Raw genomic sequence first — 20,434 nt, forward strand, 5'->3', positions numbered from 1 at the left:
CAGCTGTCTTGTTTCCCCCGTATTTGATACAGTATAAGGCCCCTGTGAACATGAGTTATTTTAAGAACCCCCTTTCCCAGCTCTGATAAAAAGGACACCACAATGCAGTAAACATGAAGGACTCTTACTTGGGATCCTAAAAGCTTTTTAGACGTGCCTTTCATTCAGTTTGAACTGAGGAACCAACGCCTGTTGCTGTGCGAAGTCGATTGCAGAGTGAGGAGAAAAAAATAAAAATAAGAAAGTTGCAGACGGGAGTGACGTTAAAAGGGTGTTGTCTTTTCCCCATCAGATGCCTTCTGTGCAGGGGCTGTCTCCCAGCAGAGGACCTGAATCGGGGGGCACCAAGGTGACCATCCTGGGGGAGAATCTGGGGGCTGGAAGCAGCGTGACTGTGCTGTTTGGGAACCAGACCTGCGAGTTCTATGAGTGAGTGTGACGCTGCCCCCGTGGTGGGCCTCTGGGTCACCCACAATAATGACACAAACATTGGGAACCATTGCCTATCTTGTACATTACATCAAAGAAAATCCAAGTCAGAGCCAGAATCAGCCTATAATGAGGGGAGAAAGCAACTAGGTGAAGGCATAGGAGCATGTGTGGAACAAAGCAGATATTAGTGCATCCTTAGAATGAGCAAAATGTAAAATGATTTCACAGCAGTGTTCTGGAAGGTACACAAACTATGCAGTAATTGATTGTGTGTGTGTGTGTGTTTATGAAATAAAACAGGCTCAGAGTACCTAGATGTAGGAGGTAGAGAAAAAGCTGTGTAGGTGTGTTTTACAAGTCATAAGACAAGAACAATGTCTTCTTTAAAAGCCTTATGGTAACATAATGTGTTTTATCATCAGAGCTATAAAGCATTGGAAGGTACCTTTCATACTGAGGGCAGCAGAGTGCAACGAAGCCCTGTTTTGCCTCCTTCATAATTATTAATCATCAATAATGAGTTTAATTTAACAAATTTACTGATTGCTTAAAATGTTTTTGAATTAGCCAGAATATCAAGAAATTTTACCGCATACAACAAGAAGGGAAAGGTATTTGAATTTGGGTTTGCGTAAGATTTTTAAGGGATATGCGATGAGAATATGAAGCCATAAGAGTAGTGTAGTATGCTGTACAGGATTTTGATGCAATTATGTGTTCTTTTCAAATAGCTCATTGTTGTATGTTCTGGTCTGTCGCCATTCTATTAATATATGCACTTATGGATGCAGTAACTATATGCCTTCCTCTGAACTGTATCCATGTAATGAAAGAAATGAGTGGAATGATAAAATCATCTATATGAGCATAAGCGGAATAGTCTCTGTGCTGCCTTTGTATTGCTTGCTCTTTCACTCTCACTCTCTCTGGCTCTCGCTCTCCCTCTCTCTGTCTGATCCTGTACCTGCCCGTGAGGGAAGGTGGGCTGGGCCTGATAGATCTGTGCAGCAGGGTAGCTGCTTTCTGGCTGTGGGCTGCTAAAAGACTGTTACGCTCTACCAGAACAGAAGTGAACCGGAGGCAGTTAGCCAGCCTCCCTCTCCCTGAGACAGGTGGGAGGCTGCGGCTGGGAGCGGCAGCTGCTTGGCCTGGATCTCTGCAGGCTCGGAGCTGAGATGCTGCCTGAGTTTGTAGCGCAGACTGCTGGGAGCCTGGGGGCTGGAAAAGGTGGAGAGGCAGCAGGACACTGGGACTGGGGAAGTGTCTTTTTTTCAGGAGTGTCTCGCTTCTCCAACCTTTGCTTTCTGGAGGGCTGGTCTGAGATCAGGTAGTTTACTCCACACCTTCACAGAAAGTGGAGTTATGAGTCTCAAAAGCACCCCTGGAATTCAGAAAGCCAGCAGGGGCTTTTGCCAGGACTCCTTTTGGACAATTGTGTCTGTTAGATAGTGTGAATGCTTATTGCCGTGAGAGACCTCTCTCTCCTGCGTGCAGAGGAGGCACCAGCAAGTAAACCTCATTTTATGTAGGACAAGCTGACCATTGCTCTCAGAGACCGTTCTTAAATTGATGGACCCTCCAGCTAGTGCTGTTTTACGAGGCTAATAAGGAGCTACGCTAGCAATTAGGTGTGAATGTGATGCATGCAGCTTCTGTGATATCAGCACTGAGATCCAAGTGGAGAGAGAAGTTTAACAATGAGGTCCAACTGACCCCTGCATTGGAAACAACATGCAGGGCCCTTACTGCCAAACGGTCCTCTTCATTTATTCCTCTTTGTTATTGTTTAATCCTGGATTGTTTATGCTGGAGTTTTTTTTTTTTTTTTCGCAGCATTGATCTGTGAATCAGTCTGAAACATTGGTTTTTACTGTGACAGGGAAGAGGCTGTTGAGCACATGTTTGCAGACTGTCTCAAACCAGAGCCTCTTTTTTCAGTTTCTGATTTTCCAGAATTAAGGTTTGCATAATTATTGCCTTATGAATGACTTTGCTGGGCTTTGAAGCTCAGTGGTGGTGCATGAGTCTGCTCTGTGCTTGTATCAGAGCTGCTGATAAGTATGTGAGAGTGGTGTTCTGGTGTGTTGGTTTTCTGTTGGTTTTTGGGTTTTTAGTTGTTTTTTGTTTATCTCCTACGTAGGCTACCCATAGGACAGCTGCATTTGACAGCTTCCAGATTTGACGGCTGAAAACATTTTTTTAGCCCTGGATTGATTCATTAATAAAACAGTTATTTTAAAAGTCAGAAAAATCTCCTCTCATTCCGGTAAGATGCTGATGACCTGCTGCAATCGTAAACCCCTTGTAATAGTCCTCAGATGCCCTTACTACTCCCTGGATGAAGTCAGGAGGGCAGCCATTCCTTAGAAAGTCATCACGGCCCTTTAATTCTCTCCCTTTTCTGTGTGTCTCTCTCTCACTCCCTTCAGGTATCTATTTAAAGATGAGCCACAGAGTTCTCATTGTAATGCTGTAAGGTTGATGAGTCGAGGCAGCTTATAATGAGATATCGGCTAATTACAGCCTTCTATTTCCAATGAGTTTCTGGCAAGAGAGGAAGCGGGTGGGGGGTGGAAGCAATGCTATGGCACTCCCAGAGGGGGAGATGGTAATGAGCCGACAGAGCTGAAGAGGGTGGGCAGGTAATGTAGCGAGGAGGGGAAGAGAGAAGGAGAGGGGACTCAGGTAAAGCAGAGGTGACACAGGGTTGACAGTGTCCTGCTCGCTCCCCGGCAGGCGGACCATGACGGAAATCGTGTGCTACTCCGCCCCCTCGTTAACCGGGGTCGGCTCGGTGCAGATCAACGTCAGCGTGGACCGGGCCCAGGTGAGGGAGAGCCTGGTCTTCCAGTACATTGAGGATCCCACAGTGCAGCGGATAGAGCCAGAATGGAGCATAGCCAGGTAACCCCACCCCCACCCACCCACACACACACAAACACGCATTCCACAACACTCAAGACAGGGTCGAAATGCCACACTGTTTTTCAGAGATATACACCACATGCTCTCGGTGTGTATATTTTATTTAAATGCATTGCAGCCGCAGACACAACAAACCCTACAGGACAAAAACCAAAAGGGCAAGTAAATCAAATCTAGACTCAACAAAACAGAGCATGCAGAAGGTAAACTGATCATTTGCCCAAAGTCTGCAAGTTATGCCTGGCATATGTTACTGAGAAGAAAAATGACAAGTCCCTTTGGAGAAATAAATAAGTAAATAAATAAATAAAGTTGTCATGCGAAGTGTTACCGTACGTGAAACATTAACGCGAGACTTCAGAGGAAGCTATTTGATCACCTGCCCCCTCCTGATGTAACGCGAAACAAGGGGAGGGCAGTCTGTCACAGCAATCACAGGCAAGCAAGCCCTGCTTACAAAAGAAAAACAAACACACATTTATGCTCAATCAAAGGCTCGTTTAAATTACGGAAACTGGTTCTTGGACCCACCAGTGGTGCAGCGGATGGGACCTCATGCCATGCATTCGCAGTGGCACGTTAGAGGCTCTTTGCAGTACCACTGCTACTCATTTGAGCGCACCCTGCCTCTCCACCGTGATACCCCCCTCCCCCCTCCCCCCCCACCTCCAAGCAGGAGCTCCTCAGCCCTGCTTTTCTGGGACTGTTTGTTGTTTGTGCTTCTATAAAAAGAAAAAGTGGCAGCTTGGTCTCGAAGCCAGCTCAATGCTCAGAAGGCCTGGGATTCGCCACTGGGCCTGGATTGGAGATGTTCCATGGACAGGAAAAGCAGCTTCGTTCAATATTTAATACTTGTTCCCGGTGACCACCCCCCCCCCCCCCCCCCCCCCCCCCCCCCACATTGCTGCAAAAAAAAGAAACGGCAGAGCACAACCCGAGCGGTTCGCATCCTCGAGATTCCGCCGTGCATATTTTGTCGTGGCAGAAGCTCAGCGCGTCGGTCAAAGTAATTGCCAATTTGATTCAGCGATGTTTTCGCAGGCAGCTTTGTAATTAGCGAGACAGACGTCGGCAAGGTGAGCCGACATGACAGCGGAGACGTTTCTGAACATGTGGCGGAGGTGCAAGTCGGGAACAGATGGTGGGGAGATGGAGTTTTGTCTGCCGGGGAGCAGTGGGGCCTCCGTGGCTGGGGATAGAGGCAGGGAAAGAGCCCTGCTTTGTTTGTTAAACTTTCCCTCTCCTCTGTCAGGCAACAGCACCGCCCAAGCACTTTGAGTCACAGAGAGCGCGGCAGCCGAGCGCTCTCGATAGTCAGATAAACAGATAAAAAAATACATTAGAGATACGATCAAAGCCTCCGCCAGACTTTTCCTTTCTGGACTTAATCTGTGGTATACACATGTATTTAGTGAACAAATTATTGGGAAGGGCTGATGAGACGGAGCAGCCTTTTTGAAGCTACAAAGGAAGGCTTAAAAAAGTTAGAGCGCAGAGGAGCTTGGAACTCTGCCTCAGACACCTCCCCTCCAGACAAAAATTGCAAATATGCCTGCTTCCTCACTTCCATCTCTCTTCAAGCTTCAAGCCTTCATCCATCACTATCATCTCTCATCTCTGTCCTCTATTTCTTCTCTTTTTTCAGAATCTCAATTTTTTTCTTCAGCCCATCTACCCTCCTGTCCCCTTCACTCAATGCTATGTCTCCCTCTCTCACTCTGTCTTTAATTGAAATGATATGGAACAAATGGAGTGATTACAAAAACAAATCAAACATTGGAATAAGCATGCACTATAAATGGAAAAGGTCTTTATTTTGTCTTGGTATCTCTCTCTGTCTACTCATACCTTTCCCCTCTCTTTTGCTCTCTCTCTCTCTGAATTATTAATAGTTTTTTTTCAGTTCAATTTGAATGATACAGAGTATAGAACAAATGGAATGATCAAAAAACTAATAAACAAACCAAGCTCTGAAATAACCATAGATTCTAAATGGAGAAGGTCTTTATTTCATCTTACTACCCCTCTCTCTCTATCTCATACACCTCCCCCCTGTTTGGTGCTGTGTGTGTCTGCCTCTTCCCCTGATTGGCTGTGTAAGATAAGAAAGCTAAATTGCCGGGACAGTGCCAGATAATGGAAACCCCTTTGCCCCCCGCGTCCCTGTCCCCGCCACCGACTGCTTCAGACCACCTTTCCCCCGGCGCCAAGGACAATCCTCTCAGAGGAGCGCCGGGCCCAGCCCCTGGTTGCGGCGACCGCGGCGCGATAATGCAGTTAAAATGCTGTAGACGTGTGCGCCATATGGCACGTTCCGACGAGCCGCGCATTCCTAATCCATCGCTCCCAGCGGCACATGCTGGTCACTTTATTTTCCGCACCGAAAGCGAGTCACAGTAACAGGGGAAACAGCTGGAGGAGAGGTCCGCGCTCCTGTCTTTTGTTTTGTTCTCCTCGCTCGTTTGTGTTCGCGTATAATCGAACCAGATACACGCTCAGAATTTTAACCGGGGCCCAACGCCGCGTCTCGGCTGTTCAAAGGAAACCCGCTGCATTTGATAGCGGCTACTGAAGTCACTTGAAAGCATCTTTAATCGTTACCTTCTTAAAAGCCTATTATCTCCAGAAGCCTTGACAAAGAACAGGTTTGAAGCGGTTTCTGGTATGAAGGTTTCTCAGCGTTTATCACAGGCTTCTTGCTAACGCTGCTCTCCTACATCCCTCCGGCAGTGGTCACACCCCTCTGACTGTTACCGGGACCAACCTGGACGTGGTGCAGGAGCCGCGGATTCGCGTCAGATACGGCGGCCGCGAGTCCGTCAACGTAAGTACCTCAGCTTAGCCCTCTGCCTCGCCGCAACGCCACAGCACACATAGTGGAGTGAAGCCACGGTCATTACGGTCCTCCAAGAACAGGTCGACAGGGTCATGAAGTACAGCTCCCCAACACAGCACCCAGATGCCCGTAGCTCCTGCAGGCTTACATATCTCTCTCTAGGTCAGAGAGCATCAATTAGGCACAAACAACTCAGTAAACCTGCTGGACAGGTCCTGCAGGTTCAGGGTCATGTATAGTGATCTCCTCAATCTGTGCTGTACCGTATAAGCAGCACTCATGAAAGAAGCAGGAGAAAACAGTGGAATAAGTGGATGACATATTACACAACTTTGGTACAACCTCTGCCTTCAGCGGTGACCTATGGAGATGACCTCAGAGATACATATCTCAAATCTCAGCCAGCGCTCCATCCCTCCAGCAACGCTGACATGACCTCTTTCAGCTCCTTGGTTGTTTAAACTCGGATAACTACCCCACTGCATAATTTACCGCCCACAAAGTGTTTCACATGCAGTATTTAATTGAAACGTTTTACCAAACTCAAATCAAGGTCGCCCACCATCAAATGCACCGCATGTAAAGAGTACCTTGCTCTTTTCACTTTTTGTTGTTTTTGTTTTTAGTCTTCAGCTTAAATTAAAAATCACTGTAGCAGGAGTTTAATGGAATTCTGGGTGGGAGGGGGGGGTAAGGGTCGGATCCTTAATGGGTTTTAATGGAAGATTAACTTTTGTCAGAAGCCCTCGTCAGCATAAAGGGAAGCAGAATAATCAGGGCATGGGGTGGGGGGGAAATCGTTACAGATTGGATTTGCTCTGTGGTCCTGGGGGTCCTTGTTTAATTAAGAGAATGGGATTTTTTTCCCGTCCGGTCAGGGTGCAAGGCCGAGAGGGCAGGACTGTGGGTTCTCCAGGGAAACTGGAGAACAGGTACAGTAGTGCTGGATAAGCACTATATATCTAGAAAAACGCTGGAACTTAAACGCAAACTTTACACACGCAAGTGCCCTTACACACACACGTGTACACGTGTATGCACACTCAAGCACACATACAGAATGTGCGTGCAGAGGCACGCACATTCATACACAACCAGAGAGGGCCCATGTAATGCATCAACTCTGAAGGTGCATTTAAAATAATGATTGTTGAGGGTTCATTGTGGCTCAGCCAGCTAAGGTGCCCTTTCCACTTTGAGTCTGAGTTGAGTGATTCACCAACAATGACTGAGACTCTGTAGCTGCACAGCATGAATAGCTTTGATCCACCAGGGTGGGGTAGGTTTTGTCAGCCAGGGTCACCTCATCACAAAGCTATCTGCACCTTGCCAGTCTTCAGGTGCCTTTGGGTCACTCAGATCACGCTGGGATGGTGCTGCTCGGTGTTCACTCACCTGATGCACTATGGGACCTGTTGTTTAAAAGAAGCATGCAAGTACTGTATATTGGAAAAATGAATTTGCTGCACACCGACATCCCTAGTGGAGAGCATCATGATGAGATGAGGTTGATGTACAACCGAGAACGCTAAAGTGGATAAAAAATAGAGAAAAATCCATAAAAGAAAAAGGTTATTCATAGCACTGCAAATATATTAAGTTAATCTCACAGAACAGAATGGAGCTTTTCAGATCCCATTTGTTCCAGGAAGCTGCATTTTTCCTGCACATTTATAACTCTCGTAATCAGCCTGGGGATTCCCGTGCTGTTAGGCTCAAGGGTCTCCACTCTGTAGGGGTGCTGGTGCGACGTCACGACTGCTCTGGAGTGACAGCACCCACCCAGCACCATGATCATGCTTTAGGCCTATTCTGCAAACCTTTTCCGAGTGCCACCATGATTCAACCCTAAAGTGCTTTAAAAGACATTAAAAAAAATCATAAATCTGGAGAAATGATAGCGATGCTGTGCAGTGCTCTGGGAGGACTGTATCCACGAGAGTTCTTGGAAGACTCCTGGAATTTATTTGAACTCGTGTGGGTGCTGTCTGCGTGTCAGGCACCGGAGGCGAAGAGTCCTCTTTAAAGTGCCGTCTGACGAAGGCAAAGGCCCGTCTGAGCCGCCGCCTCTTTGATTCTCGGCAGAAAGAGCTGTGTGAATTTTTATCAGCTGCAGAGGTTACAATTACGCATCCCTTCATTGCTCTTCCCTTTGTCACCTGAGAATGGCAAACAGCAGAACAGCCTAGCAGTCACAGACAAGCCACTGTCACGTCAGACTTCAAATCGTCACCTGCCTTCAAAATTGCCTTACTCCTCTGTCCCCTTCCCTAAGCCGAGAGACTCACAAAGGTGGTGCCGGTTGGGAGACAGTTTGCTTTGTGATATGCTCCCCATATGTCACCCTTTTCCATTAAACAGTATTCCTCACCCTGATTACCACAAAAGAAAGAAAAGTTTGACAAATGTTTTTTTCATCCTCTTCCTCTTCTCCTTCTTTTTCTTCTTCCTCCTCTGCTGGAAAATAATTCCTTCCATCACATTTCCCAGCTTTAAAACGCCCATAATGATTTCTCGAGATGCACGTTATAATCTATCAGATGCAATTTGAGACGATCAGAGATGCACTTCACTTCAGTTTAGGAGCACAGCACTTGAAATCTATGCGCAATCAGTTGCTGTGCTTAGGGAGTAGCTTCATGAACAAGAATGAGATTTCTCCCCAGGGGCTCCTTGCGAATGCTGGGAAAAATATGAGGGATGTATATTTTATGCCTTATAGATTTTTCCAGTTTCCATCACCTTGTCATTATGGTGTCTTATTTATTCACATTTTTTTTTTATTACCCATCTTTTTTCCACATGCATCATTCTTTTTGTGCTTTACTCTCACTCCATCCATTTCTTTCCAGCAACTTTCCTAGCTGCAAGCCCATTACAAGTGTATATTGACTGTAGAACAACGGAGGGCATTATTATTCAATGCCTGTAGCATGCGGCACATCAGAGCCCTCATTTATTATGTTACAGTATTACATCTTCAGTATGGGGCTGCTGTTACATTAACCATTCATTTCATTTTCAAATTTCATTAGCCGACATTCATATCTATCCATCTGCACACAGAAGGGACTTTCCATAACCAGGAGCTAGAGCAAACAGCTGTGTGAGCATATCACAGAGAGAAACTAATCAGGGTGATTTCTTCCTCTTGGGGCCAAAGCATCCCCCATTGAACCTTGACCTCCTTAAATGCAAAGCACCTCTGTACATTACAAAGGGGCTGATCTCCTCCCAGCCCTCACACTCTCCCTTCTGAAATAGAGCCGTGATGGATTCCAATGCACATGCTTGTGTATGTGTCGTGAATTAAATCAGCCAAAGGGGGTCAGCCATTACAGCTCTGCAGGAGATGCTCGGAAAATAAAGCAAGCAGTTACTTGTAACACCATCAACAGTTAAGCCACAGAGAACAGCTAATGTCATTATGTGTTTGTGTGTAGGCTTGTGTGTGTTTGTATGTCTGCAAGCACCAGGAAGCAGGGGGTACCTCTACCCACATACATCGCAGTATTGCCCACGCACACTATTGATTACCCAGATTTGCACCTGCCAGCTTTTCAGCCTCACCCAGGGCTCAATGATTTGAGAAAGTGCCTGAAATCAGACTTATAAGAGTGGCATCGATCATGATCACTGACTTGGCCCTCCTTCTCTCTCTCTCTCTCTCTGTCTCTCTCTCTCTCTCTCTCTCTCTCTCTCTCACACTCTGAGTGAGAGTGAGAGACAGAGAGAGGAAAAAAAAAACTTGGTGCAGAGATGTAGTTGGGATTGAGTGGCTGAAACACACAGCGTCCAGTGATGGCGGAGCAGATGGTCGTGTGGGCTAGAGCTAACTTGGAAACGCATGGCGGTTCCGACTAGCACAGGGCGGGGAGCTGTGGGAGCATCTGTGCCTGCCGTCACTGCCTAATCCATACGACATGTTTCCAAAATGGACAGGCAACACCAGAGACAATGGAAACTGGTGTGCCTGAGAAAAGGGCCTTTTTATGGACAGGTCTACACAGGGAGAACCAGAACCAGTTGTTCTTATATGTAAATCTGTCAAATAGAGCAATACCATAAAGAAAAAAGTATATTATTATTTTTATAAAATCTAAATCTGTGCACAAATAGTATAATGCGTGGATTAGATTGCATTTGTTCAACATTAGTTTTGCTGCCAGCGTTTAAGCTTCCATTGAATGCCATACAAATGTGCACAGTAGTGTATAATGGAATAATAATATCTGAAACAATGTTTCATTGGAGCTTATATCAATTTTTCAGAAGGTTTATGTTCCCACTTGCATTTAAGCTTTGACTATCATGCAAACAGTGTATTGGGCATGGTAATTCATGATAGCATCATGAGATGGCTGTGTGGAGCCACTGAGGTATTGTAGTATGCGGGTATGCCTGGTTCTGACAGCAGCAATCCGGGGACCGTGTCTCCTCCAGCAGAAGCCTGGAAGAGCTGACATCCTGCTGAACTCCTCCAGTGCACAATGGAACGCTTTTTCTCAGAAACGCAGGAACCTCCGTCACGTCTCTCAATAATTCAGTCCTTAATTCCACACGCCACGTGAGCCCACGTTTGCTTCAGAGAGCACATCCTGTTCTTTTTGCACAGTGATTGGCATGATGTTACAACATCCCCACCCAACCCCGCCACCCAAATTAGGTTTTGTTTTGTACGTCATTTGTGCATTTATGAACCTGTTTCCAATTAAAAAATAATGCAGTACAGTTCACAAAAATCTGAATTTGTCGTTGGAAAGAATAGCTATTTGTCCACATTCTGTCTGACCACTTTTGGCCTTTTTGGTCTGATTTTTAAAAAAGTAACCGTTTTTTATTGTTCTTGCACAGAATCTGAATCTGCTTCAATCTGTTACTCAGGATGAAGGACAGAGCATCACAGAGGCCAGGCTGAAGGCACTCTATGGGCTCTGTGCGGCCTCTTAAGGAGTTAACTGACGTGTCGGTAGTGTAGTGTTTTGTAGGGTTGTGTTGGAACAGTCGTAATGAATTCCTATCGATTGCCTGCTACTGTTTGTCTTAGATGCACAGGACAAGGTAGGAGAGAGTGGGCAGTCACCGGTCCTACGGAGCTTTGAAGATATTTAGCACTAATTAAGTTCTCCCCCTGAGAACTGGGAAAGAGAGAAACAAGACGAAACCTCCGAAGGGCGGAGTGCATCAGAGCAATCAGTTTGATTCAGTTTCTTCACTACTGATGCTGCTCTGCCGAGCGGGGCCACGGGAGGCAGCGAGCCACTATTCATAAATATTGTCAATTAGAAAAACGGGCACATCGCTTTGCGCCTGCCTCGCCAGTGTCTGCTGCCAAAAGCTGCGGCGGCGGCTGGCTGGAGCAGGGAGCAGACACACCCACCCCGCACACGGCTCTCGGTCAGGAGGCAGGGCAGCACATCGATCGCCATCATTAGTAGCTGCACTATCGATACTTGGAGTGACCCCACGAAGAAGGAAAATTGATTGTCGTTGTTTGGAGGTTGGGATGGTGGGTGGGGGGGGGTCTTGATTTGTGTGGGTTTAATTTTAATGGTGTTTGGTTGATTGGAGCGTGAAGAATGGTGTTTAGATCCTATTTTCAGTGATTGCCCCCCTCCAACCCATGTGTAAAGTGCATTTGCAGCACCTCGGGTCTCTGGAATGATCGCCCTTCCCCCTCCTGTCCCTCCCTCAGGTGTGTAAGGTTCTGAACACCACCACCATGAGCTGCTTTGCTCCTTCGCTGACGGCCGAGTACCGCCCCGGCCTGGACTCTGTGAAGCACGCGGACGAGTTCGGCTTCATCTTCAACAACGTGCAGGCCCTGCTCACCTACAACAACACCAACTTCATATACTACCCCAACCCCTACTTCGAGCCCCTCAGTACCAACGGCGTGCTGGAGCAGAAGCCGGGTTCCCCCATCATCCTTAAGGTGTGATCATGCACACTGTGCAGTACAGCAGAGATGCTAACCCTTTCTGTTCCAGTTGATTTTCTCTCCCAGCTGACCTTTTTCAACACATACACTGTATAATTCATGTTAAATGTACCTGTGTTATTCCTTAGTGTGTAGAAGTTAATAAGCAAGTGAAATATCACTATGAGATAGGTATGAGGTATAGCAGTGAGACAACAAGAAGCAACGTGGCCTTCACAAAGACCGATATATTTGCCTGGATACAGACAGCTATAGGGACAGAATAAGTGTTTCTGTTTCCTGGTCCTGTGATGGATTATAGTGGGCATCTGATAAATGAGAAAATGTGTATGTAAAGTATGGGAGTGACAGATTGAATGTGTAACAGCACCACCTCGTGGCCCCCCTTTCTCCCCCACAGGGCAGGAACCTGGTGCCCCCAGCTCCAGGAGGTGTGAAGCTGAATTACACGGTGCTGATCGGGGAAACGCCCTGCTCTGTCACTGTCTCCGAAACTCAACTGCTGTGTGAACCACCCAACCTCACTGGACAGTACAAAGTCCTGGTCAGTTACGCCCTCAATCTATGTGTGTGTGTGTGTGTGTGTGTGTATGAGTGTGTGTGAGAACGAGAAAGAGCAAGAGAGAGAGAGAGAGAGTCCCAGCATTTATTGTGAGATTATGAGCGTGTGTGTGTATAAGATATTCAACAGTAACAGCTATAAGGCTGCATGTGTGTGTGTGTTTGTGTGTGTGTGTCTGAGTTCCTATTCACAGCTGTGTGGCTACATGTGTGTGTGGTTGTGTATGTGTGTGTGTGTGAGATGTTCCCTGTAACAGCTGTGCGGCTGCATGAGTGTGGGATGGTCTCAGCAGCAGCTGTGAGACTGCGTATGAGATGGAAAGTGTATGTTTATTCCCCCTAGAGAGTCTGGAGAGATTGAGACAGTACAAGCTCCATCATCCATCTACTCTTTAACTGAGAGTAAAAACTTATCTTTACAGCAAATAAAGAAATACAGGTGTAAGTGTTTTAGTGTCTTTCTCAAAGATGTGTCTGTGCGTGTTTGTGTGCATGTGCCCTTAGGTCCAGGTGGGTGGGCTCCATGTCTCCCCCGGCGCGGTGAACATCCTGTCAGACAGCCTGCTCACCCTCCCTGCCATCGTCAGCATCGCGGCCGGCGGAGGCCTCCTGCTCATCATCGTCATCATCGTCCTCATCGCCTACAAGCGCAAGTCCCGCGAGAACGACCTCACCCTCAAGCGTCTGCAGATGCAGATGGACAACCTGGAGTCCCGTGTGGCACTGGAGTGCAAAGAAGGTGAGCCCAGCCCAGGGGATTGTGGGTAAGATAAAAACCCACTTTCAGCAGCCTAGTTTTCCACCACATCAAAGTTTTATTATATTGGCTCTCATTCATTGCCATTTTTTAATCAGTGACAGCAGGGTTTTTGACCAAACTTAACAGCTTAAACTCCCAAGCTTTAAAATAACAAATCACAGTGGCAGGGAGCCAGTTTATGAGTTATTAAACTTTGCAGTGGACATGAACTGACAATTTAGCACTGTTGCGTGTTTTCATCGGTCCAATAAAGCTGTTGGTGATTCAGAAGTCTCTAGAATAGCTTTAGCAGTTTGAGTCACTCTGTGTCTTTTTGCATTTTCTGCACAGAAAATGAAATTTTATAAATATGTTCCCATGTGTGAGGCATTGTGGGCCTTGCTGTTGAAATACAAAGCTCAGACTGCTGGGTTCATAAAATGAACAAGCCCATGGGGTAAACACAGCAATTCCCAGGATCCTGTACGAAACGATCGCACACGGCAGTTAATTTTTATTTCATGGTGGCATGCGTTCACGGTTGAGGAATATGCCTGGAATTAAGAATTCATTGGGTTCCTGTGTCGTGAGGGCGAACATGCGTGTCAGTCTACTGGAGGATGCCGGAGACAAGCCACGCTCAAGTCGTGAGACACGATTTGCTAATGCTGATCAGAGAGCCCTGCTCCTCTCTGCACAAATTCCTGGCTGTTCAGAGTTCAGAGCACACGTCACCTTTCTAAACAGTCAACTATCCCATGGTCATCTGAGAGAAGTATGTTTATTTAACCCTCTGCTCTCAAATGCAGCCTCTAATGCAGACCTGCATTTGATTCATTGTGTATGCAGCATGTTGTGACATCATAGCCGCAGTCTACTGAACTGTGAGCTGGCAGAGTCTTTGTAGCTGATGTTTATTGTTCAAACATGTAACATTAGCCGGGAGGTAACAAACAGTAAACTGCTGTGAGAATGTTATCTTTTCTCTGGGTGTGTGCAGCAGGTGTACAGAGGCCTCACAGGAATTTGCTGATAGGTTTGAGATGAAAGTATGTGTAATCGCAGACCCTTACACACACGCCTAGCTGTAGACTGCAATATTGCTCAGAAATCACGTCCCTCATCCTGCGAATAACATGCAGTCAGATAAAAGCCCTGAGGTTTTTTATTATTACTATTTATTTATTTTTTATTTCCAGAGGAGCTTGTAAGAGTAAATGTAGGCAGAGCAGCCAAGCGAGTCCTGGTGGTGTTAACACCCAGAGAAGCAGAGGAACCACAGGGATAGATTATTTGAAGGGGGCGTAGTAGGGCTTTTTTTCCCCCTTCTTCTTTTTCGTGTTTGGCACCTCCTCGGGTTTATCGCATGTACTCCAGCACCGCTCGTCCAACCGGGTCCGGGCAGGGTTGCCATGGCGACAGGCCCAGCGTTTATTCCCGGATATTAATCCCGTCGCGCCCCCCCCCCCCCCCCATCACCCCCCCCGGCCCCCCATCCACCCCTTTCCGTCCCACCCCAGGGATGCGGTTAGAGCGCGTGCTGCCAGATCACGCTGTTCTGACTGCGCTTCTGCACTGAATAAACATCAGTTGAGCGCTCCCCCTCCCTCTCCCACCCATGTGTAACCCCTCCGCCACCGCACAGAGCCCCGGCACATGAGAGGGAGTCACCCTTATTATAAAGGTGAGACAGCTGGAACAAATGTATGAGGGAGAGCGGGCCGTAGGTCCCTTGACCTCTGGCGTCTGAGTGGGCGAGGCGAGATTTGCTCAACTCTCTCCTTTGAGGCTGCAGTATATGCTCACTTGTGTTGCACAGCTGGTAAATCATAGAGTTGCTGGAGTGGCTCACAGCATCAGCAGCCTGGACGCAGGCACACTGGCAGGATAAAGGGGAGGCAGGTCATGTTTAAAACACAAGCAGCAGACCAGAGTTATGCCCTGGGGGTAGGATTGAAAGGCTACCTGGAGCCCTCTTGGGGGTGTCTGTTTCTTGGCTGGGCCAGAGGTGGGGGGGTGGGAAGGGAGGGGTTTCGCGAGATGTGATCTTCCACAGTGAGGGGGCTTCCTGGGGCGGAGCTGCATCCAGGCTCAGCCATGACGGACCCAATTAACCACATCTCACCTCTGTTTGAAACAGCAGGGGACAGTGAGGCTTCAGCAGAACCAATTTACTGAGTCTGTACATGCACTTGTGTGTGTGTGTGTGTGTGTGTGTGTGTGTGTGTGTGGGTGGGTGGGGGGGGGGGGTGTGAGTGAGTGTATGTGTGTGAGAGAGTGAGTGGGTCAGTGCGAGTTAAAGACAATGAGAGAGGAGAGAGAGCATGGTGAAAACAGAGGGAGAAACTAATTTTTTTTAAATCAAATCACGTCATTCTTACTCTTGGCTTAATATACATAGCTGGTGAACTGTAATGTTCCTACTCATCTTTCATAGCGTACCTGTCAGTTTAATTTACGTGCAGTCATTTTGATGCTCGTGTATAAGGCGGATCTGTTCTAGTCCAGCGGTACAGCTGTGCATCTGTACAGGGTTGAATTTATTCAGAGAAAGCCCTCCAACAATACCCAGAAACGCACCACAGCCGTCCTCCTCACCGTAGCCTCACTCGCTCCCTCCTTCTCCTCCTGCCCAGCCTTCGCCGAGCTGCAGACTGACATTAACGAGCTGACCAGCGACCTGGACCGGGCGGGCATCCCCCACCTGGACTACCGCACCTACGCCATGCGGGTGCTCTTCCCTGGCATCGAGGACCACCCCGTGCTGCGGGAGCTGGAGGTAAGGGAGGGGACAACTGCTTTCACTGTGCTTACTTGCAGCACCCCTGCTAAAAATACCCAAGTGCCCTGGGGCTGACCGCATCCAGGCTGGCAGTCTGCCTCTCAGCCCTCTGGCTCCAGGTAGACACACTCCGGAAACTAGATCTGCTGAAGTACATCCCAGCAAAGCTTCATTTCATGCATCACCACTTCTGTCATTAGGAGTACTGAACTGGGTAATACCCAGCTCTCTGGTAGCTTGCTTTATGAGTCAGAGTCCATTTCTTGCCTTTTTTAACATATCCTTGTTTGTATTTTTGGAAGCACAATATTAATTGTGGGTTGCATGTTGTTTATATGGGGAATATATATAATTCACTCTTTGGCCAGTTCCGCCCTGTGTGCTCTATAAGAAAATTTATCTCTGCAGCCACTCAGTGCGCTGAGTGCCAGTGAAATGCTGCCGGAATGTGCGCTTCCTGGTGGTGGAATGTTTTCGATGGTTTAATATGGGGACCGGCAGGCGAAATGCTGAAGCGTAACTGCTCCCTTTGTTTGTTGTTCTGTGCAAACCCCTCAGATGCCTAATCAGAGTAATTACTGCAGTGGGGAGAATCCCTCCAATGAATTCCCAGCATTCAGCGCTTGATGACAGAGCGTTGAAATTATGCGGGATTGTGTTTCTGCTGGAGCCATCTTATCTAGCCCTTGTACAGTGCTCTGTTGAGGACAGACTGTAGAATGTGACATGAACGCCCCTGCTGAGTTAACCCTGTGTGTGCTGTGTGGGCGCAGGTCTCAGGAAACGGGCAGCTGAACGTGGAGAAGGCCCTGAAGATGTTCGCCCAGCTCATCAACAACAAGGTGTTCCTGCTGACCTTCATCCGCACGCTGGAGCTGCAGCGCTCCTTCTCCATGCGCGACCGCGGCAACGTGGCGTCCCTCATCATGACCGCCCTGCAGGGGAAGCTGGAGTACGCCACCGACGTGCTCAAGCACCTGCTCTCCGACCTCATCGAGAAGAACCTGGAGAGCAAGAACCACCCCAAGCTGCTGCTGCGCAGGTGGGTCCCTGATCCAGGGTCAGCTCAGCTAGCACGGATCATAACCCCAGCAGTTATGCGAAAACAAATTCACGTGATCCAGGATCAGTGACTGGGGCTAGAATCTAATCAGATGGGAAAGGGGCTTAGAAGGAAGGGAGAGAAACAGGGAGAAAAGTAGAGGGGTGGGATGGGAAGGGAATATATTTGAAGAAGGTGTAAGACTTATTGGTGAATGGGTAGGGTTAAAGAGAGGGGTAAATAGTAGCTTGGAGGATGGGGATCTGGTACAGGACAAAACCAGACCTTTGCAAATTTCGTCGGAGATACTGGGATATATTAGGAAAATAACACTAGCTAGTTAGCGGTTATTGCCTTGTATCCCACTAAGTATCTGTACAAAAAAATTTGTATTTTAAAGAAGCCATTTAAATATTAGTATAATGTCAAAAGAAATGTTGCTCAAATTATGCAATCATGCTATGTATTAGCAGAGCAACTGCAATTAACTCCAAAAACCAAATGTGAAAAAGTTTCCCTGTTACTAGAATGTTTTTAATGATTACAAAAGTTTGCTTCCATCTACCTCTTGACACGTTATTAAAACCAGCAGGAAAGCTTATTAAATAGCAGTCATTAGTTTGCCATGTCACAGCTTTTGTCAGGAGTTGAGAAACTCATGGTACCTTTTCTGACAGCATCCGATGCACAGAAGGATGTTGTGAGGGTAATGCTGAGAGTGAGAGAGGAGGCTGCTGTAGCCTCCCACCCTTACAGTAGCTCTCTCACAACATAGTGCCATTGTCAGTCTCACTTATCCTCTGTGTGCTGCTCATCAAACATTTAGCACCAGCTCAACTTTACTCTCCTCTCTCTGCCTCCAACCGGAGATTGTTTTGCTGGGGCCAAGACGTGGGTGTTAAATATTTTAAAAAATGGGGGCCCTTTTCAGCTCTTCTGGCTATGCTGTGAGTTTATGAAATATAGGGATGGGTTAAACACGGGGCCGGTGGAGTACGAGGGCAGGCTCACAGCCAAAATATGCCAGTCAGAGTCCTGCACTTGGACCCAGGCTGTCCCTTGCACCTATTACCTTTTAGCTTAGAATGTGTCAGATTTCTGTAAGACAGAACATTCCCTGCGATGACGATCTGCTTCTTTGTTTTGTGTTGTGATGTCATTTGTTAATAGATGACCAAGCGCATGTGCAGGAAAGCATAAAAAATGACAGGGGCAAATAGACTGGGATTATGTTGATATTTTATAAGACAAACGACCAGTCGCGCTTCAGTAGTTTATATTAATTTTGCCGTTAGGAGGACCATAATATAAAGTAGGGTAGCGAAAGCCTTGTCTTGAGGGCAGAGCATTCCATAGTTTTAGATTACATTCAAATTTAAGCATAAGGCATTACTGATTGGACATGCATATTTTTTTCATTTATACATGGACATATTTTTCTTTTTGTTTTCCTTGTTACTTATTCTGACAAAAGCGAGGATAAATGTGGCAAGCTGACTCTGAAATAAACTAAATTCTTTGGAGAAAATATCTAATGGAGATGGATTCTCTTGCAGAATGAAATTGAACAACTTTGTAACCTGCGGGCCACAAGAGAGCATTAATTCAAACAAGTGAGAAATAGTAGAGAGTGTGAGTAAAATGTTTCACTGTGTTTATCGTCTGTGCCTTAAATCCTGATATCACAAATCGAAAGAAACAAACAATTCTTCCTCCATGGCAAGTTATTGTTGTTAATCATTTAACAGCTCGTGACAATTAAGTTTTGTTAATTAAGGTACGTGTGGCTTTTTTTCAAATTCACAGCCTAGTTGTGAATGTAGATGGGTCAGGTTCATTTGCTTGGACAGAGTTTACGAAGGTGAGCAGTGGCCTCAGCAGTTAGGTTTTGCAGGTATGGCTGTAAGAGGAACTTCCGGAGAGGCTACACGGACTCTGTGACATGCGCACAATCAGATGCCAGGGTTCAGAAGCGCGGCGAAGGAAATGAATTATTAACCACAGCGCAGCATTGGTCCTGGTTTACGGCGTGAGAAACGAGTGCTGTGACACACATTGGTCCAGGTCAGTGCGCATGCAGTGCTGGGAAGGGAAGGGCCAAGAGCAGTTTGCAGAGTTTCTCTCACTCGTCATCCATTTTAAATGGGTTCGGTGGCAGTGCATGTTTCCAGTCTTGGTCCACCTTTTGTGTAGTCTGTGAGTTTGTAGCCCTCTAATGGAGTGTACATCTGTGATACAGACTGAAATAGTAATGCTGTTGTCAAGGAAACAGTGATTTTAAATCAGTAAATTGTTTAAAACAGAACAAGTGGCTAATTTCTTTAGCATATTTTGCCTCACGTAGACACTTGGCTTACTCTCGATGAAGACATCGGGACTGCTCCTCACAGCTCTTAAATAGTGCACAGTCATATGTGCAATTGAAAGGGTAACAGTGTACACTAATTCACATGATTCACAATTCTGTGGCTAATCAGCTTCAAAGTTAAAACCATCTACCATACCAAAGTTAGTAACATGTTGGTATTCCAAACCTGCTCCAGTTCCAAAGCTACCAACTTATTTTTTGCCCAGTGACATTTTTTACATGAAGTGACCTTCTTCATATCCTAGAAGCCAGTATTCTGTCAAGAATTTCATCAATTTTTATTTCCCAGTCCCATTTTTGTCCTATGGTGGCAGCTGCAGGAAAAAAATGCATGACAAAATGTCTCTTATGAATCATAATTCCTCAAGACAACTTGACACCTTAACTGCCTCATATAAATCCATATGTTTAGACTAAATGGATTATGGTGAATAAGGAAATAAAGTACTTGTACTGAAATGAGAGAAACAAAAGACCTGTGTGTATGGGAGAAACTCCTCTCACTTCCCCCCCTTCCCCACCTGATCTCCCAGGGTGAGCTTTTTCATTTGTAAATGTTTGTACGTCTGCACGCACTGCAAGGTTCAGATTTTAAAAACAGCAGAGGCAAAGAGAGATTGCATGGAGATTGGGACAAAGTTAAAACACACGACAGTACCCATGCAATCCATAACTGGATTACCCCAACTGTGCTGACCACGGGATTTGCGAGTGCAAGAGCCCCGTGACTCAGGAAGTCGTGGTGATAAGTGCCCGGGCGTTGGTAACTTTGACAGAGGCAGTCTGTCAGATGGCATGCCTGCAGTAG

The 20,434-nt window shown here is 46.7% G+C and overlaps 1 protein-coding gene across 1 annotated transcript in view; it reads left to right on the forward strand.

Annotated features, from left to right (window-relative positions):
- LOC118780416 (plexin-A2-like) overlaps nt 1-20,434 on the forward strand; it is a gene marked incomplete at its 5' end in the record, with an annotated part of 156,944 nt that overhangs the window by 114,497 nt on the left and 22,013 nt on the right. Inside the window, 8 exons of the mRNA XM_036532879.1 lie at nt 293-429; nt 3,169-3,336; nt 6,088-6,181; nt 11,889-12,128; nt 12,535-12,678; nt 13,200-13,434; nt 16,071-16,213; nt 16,990-17,258. Coding sequence (XP_036388772.1) covers nt 293-429; nt 3,169-3,336; nt 6,088-6,181; nt 11,889-12,128; nt 12,535-12,678; nt 13,200-13,434; nt 16,071-16,213; nt 16,990-17,258 — 1,430 coding nt within the window. The remainder of the gene's footprint in view (nt 1-292; nt 430-3,168; nt 3,337-6,087; nt 6,182-11,888; nt 12,129-12,534; nt 12,679-13,199; nt 13,435-16,070; nt 16,214-16,989; nt 17,259-20,434) is intronic.

The sequence above is a fragment of the Megalops cyprinoides genome, chromosome 7 (genome assembly GCF_013368585.1).
Source record: "Megalops cyprinoides isolate fMegCyp1 chromosome 7, fMegCyp1.pri, whole genome shotgun sequence".
Taxonomy (NCBI): domain Eukaryota; kingdom Metazoa; phylum Chordata; class Actinopteri; order Elopiformes; family Megalopidae; genus Megalops; species Megalops cyprinoides.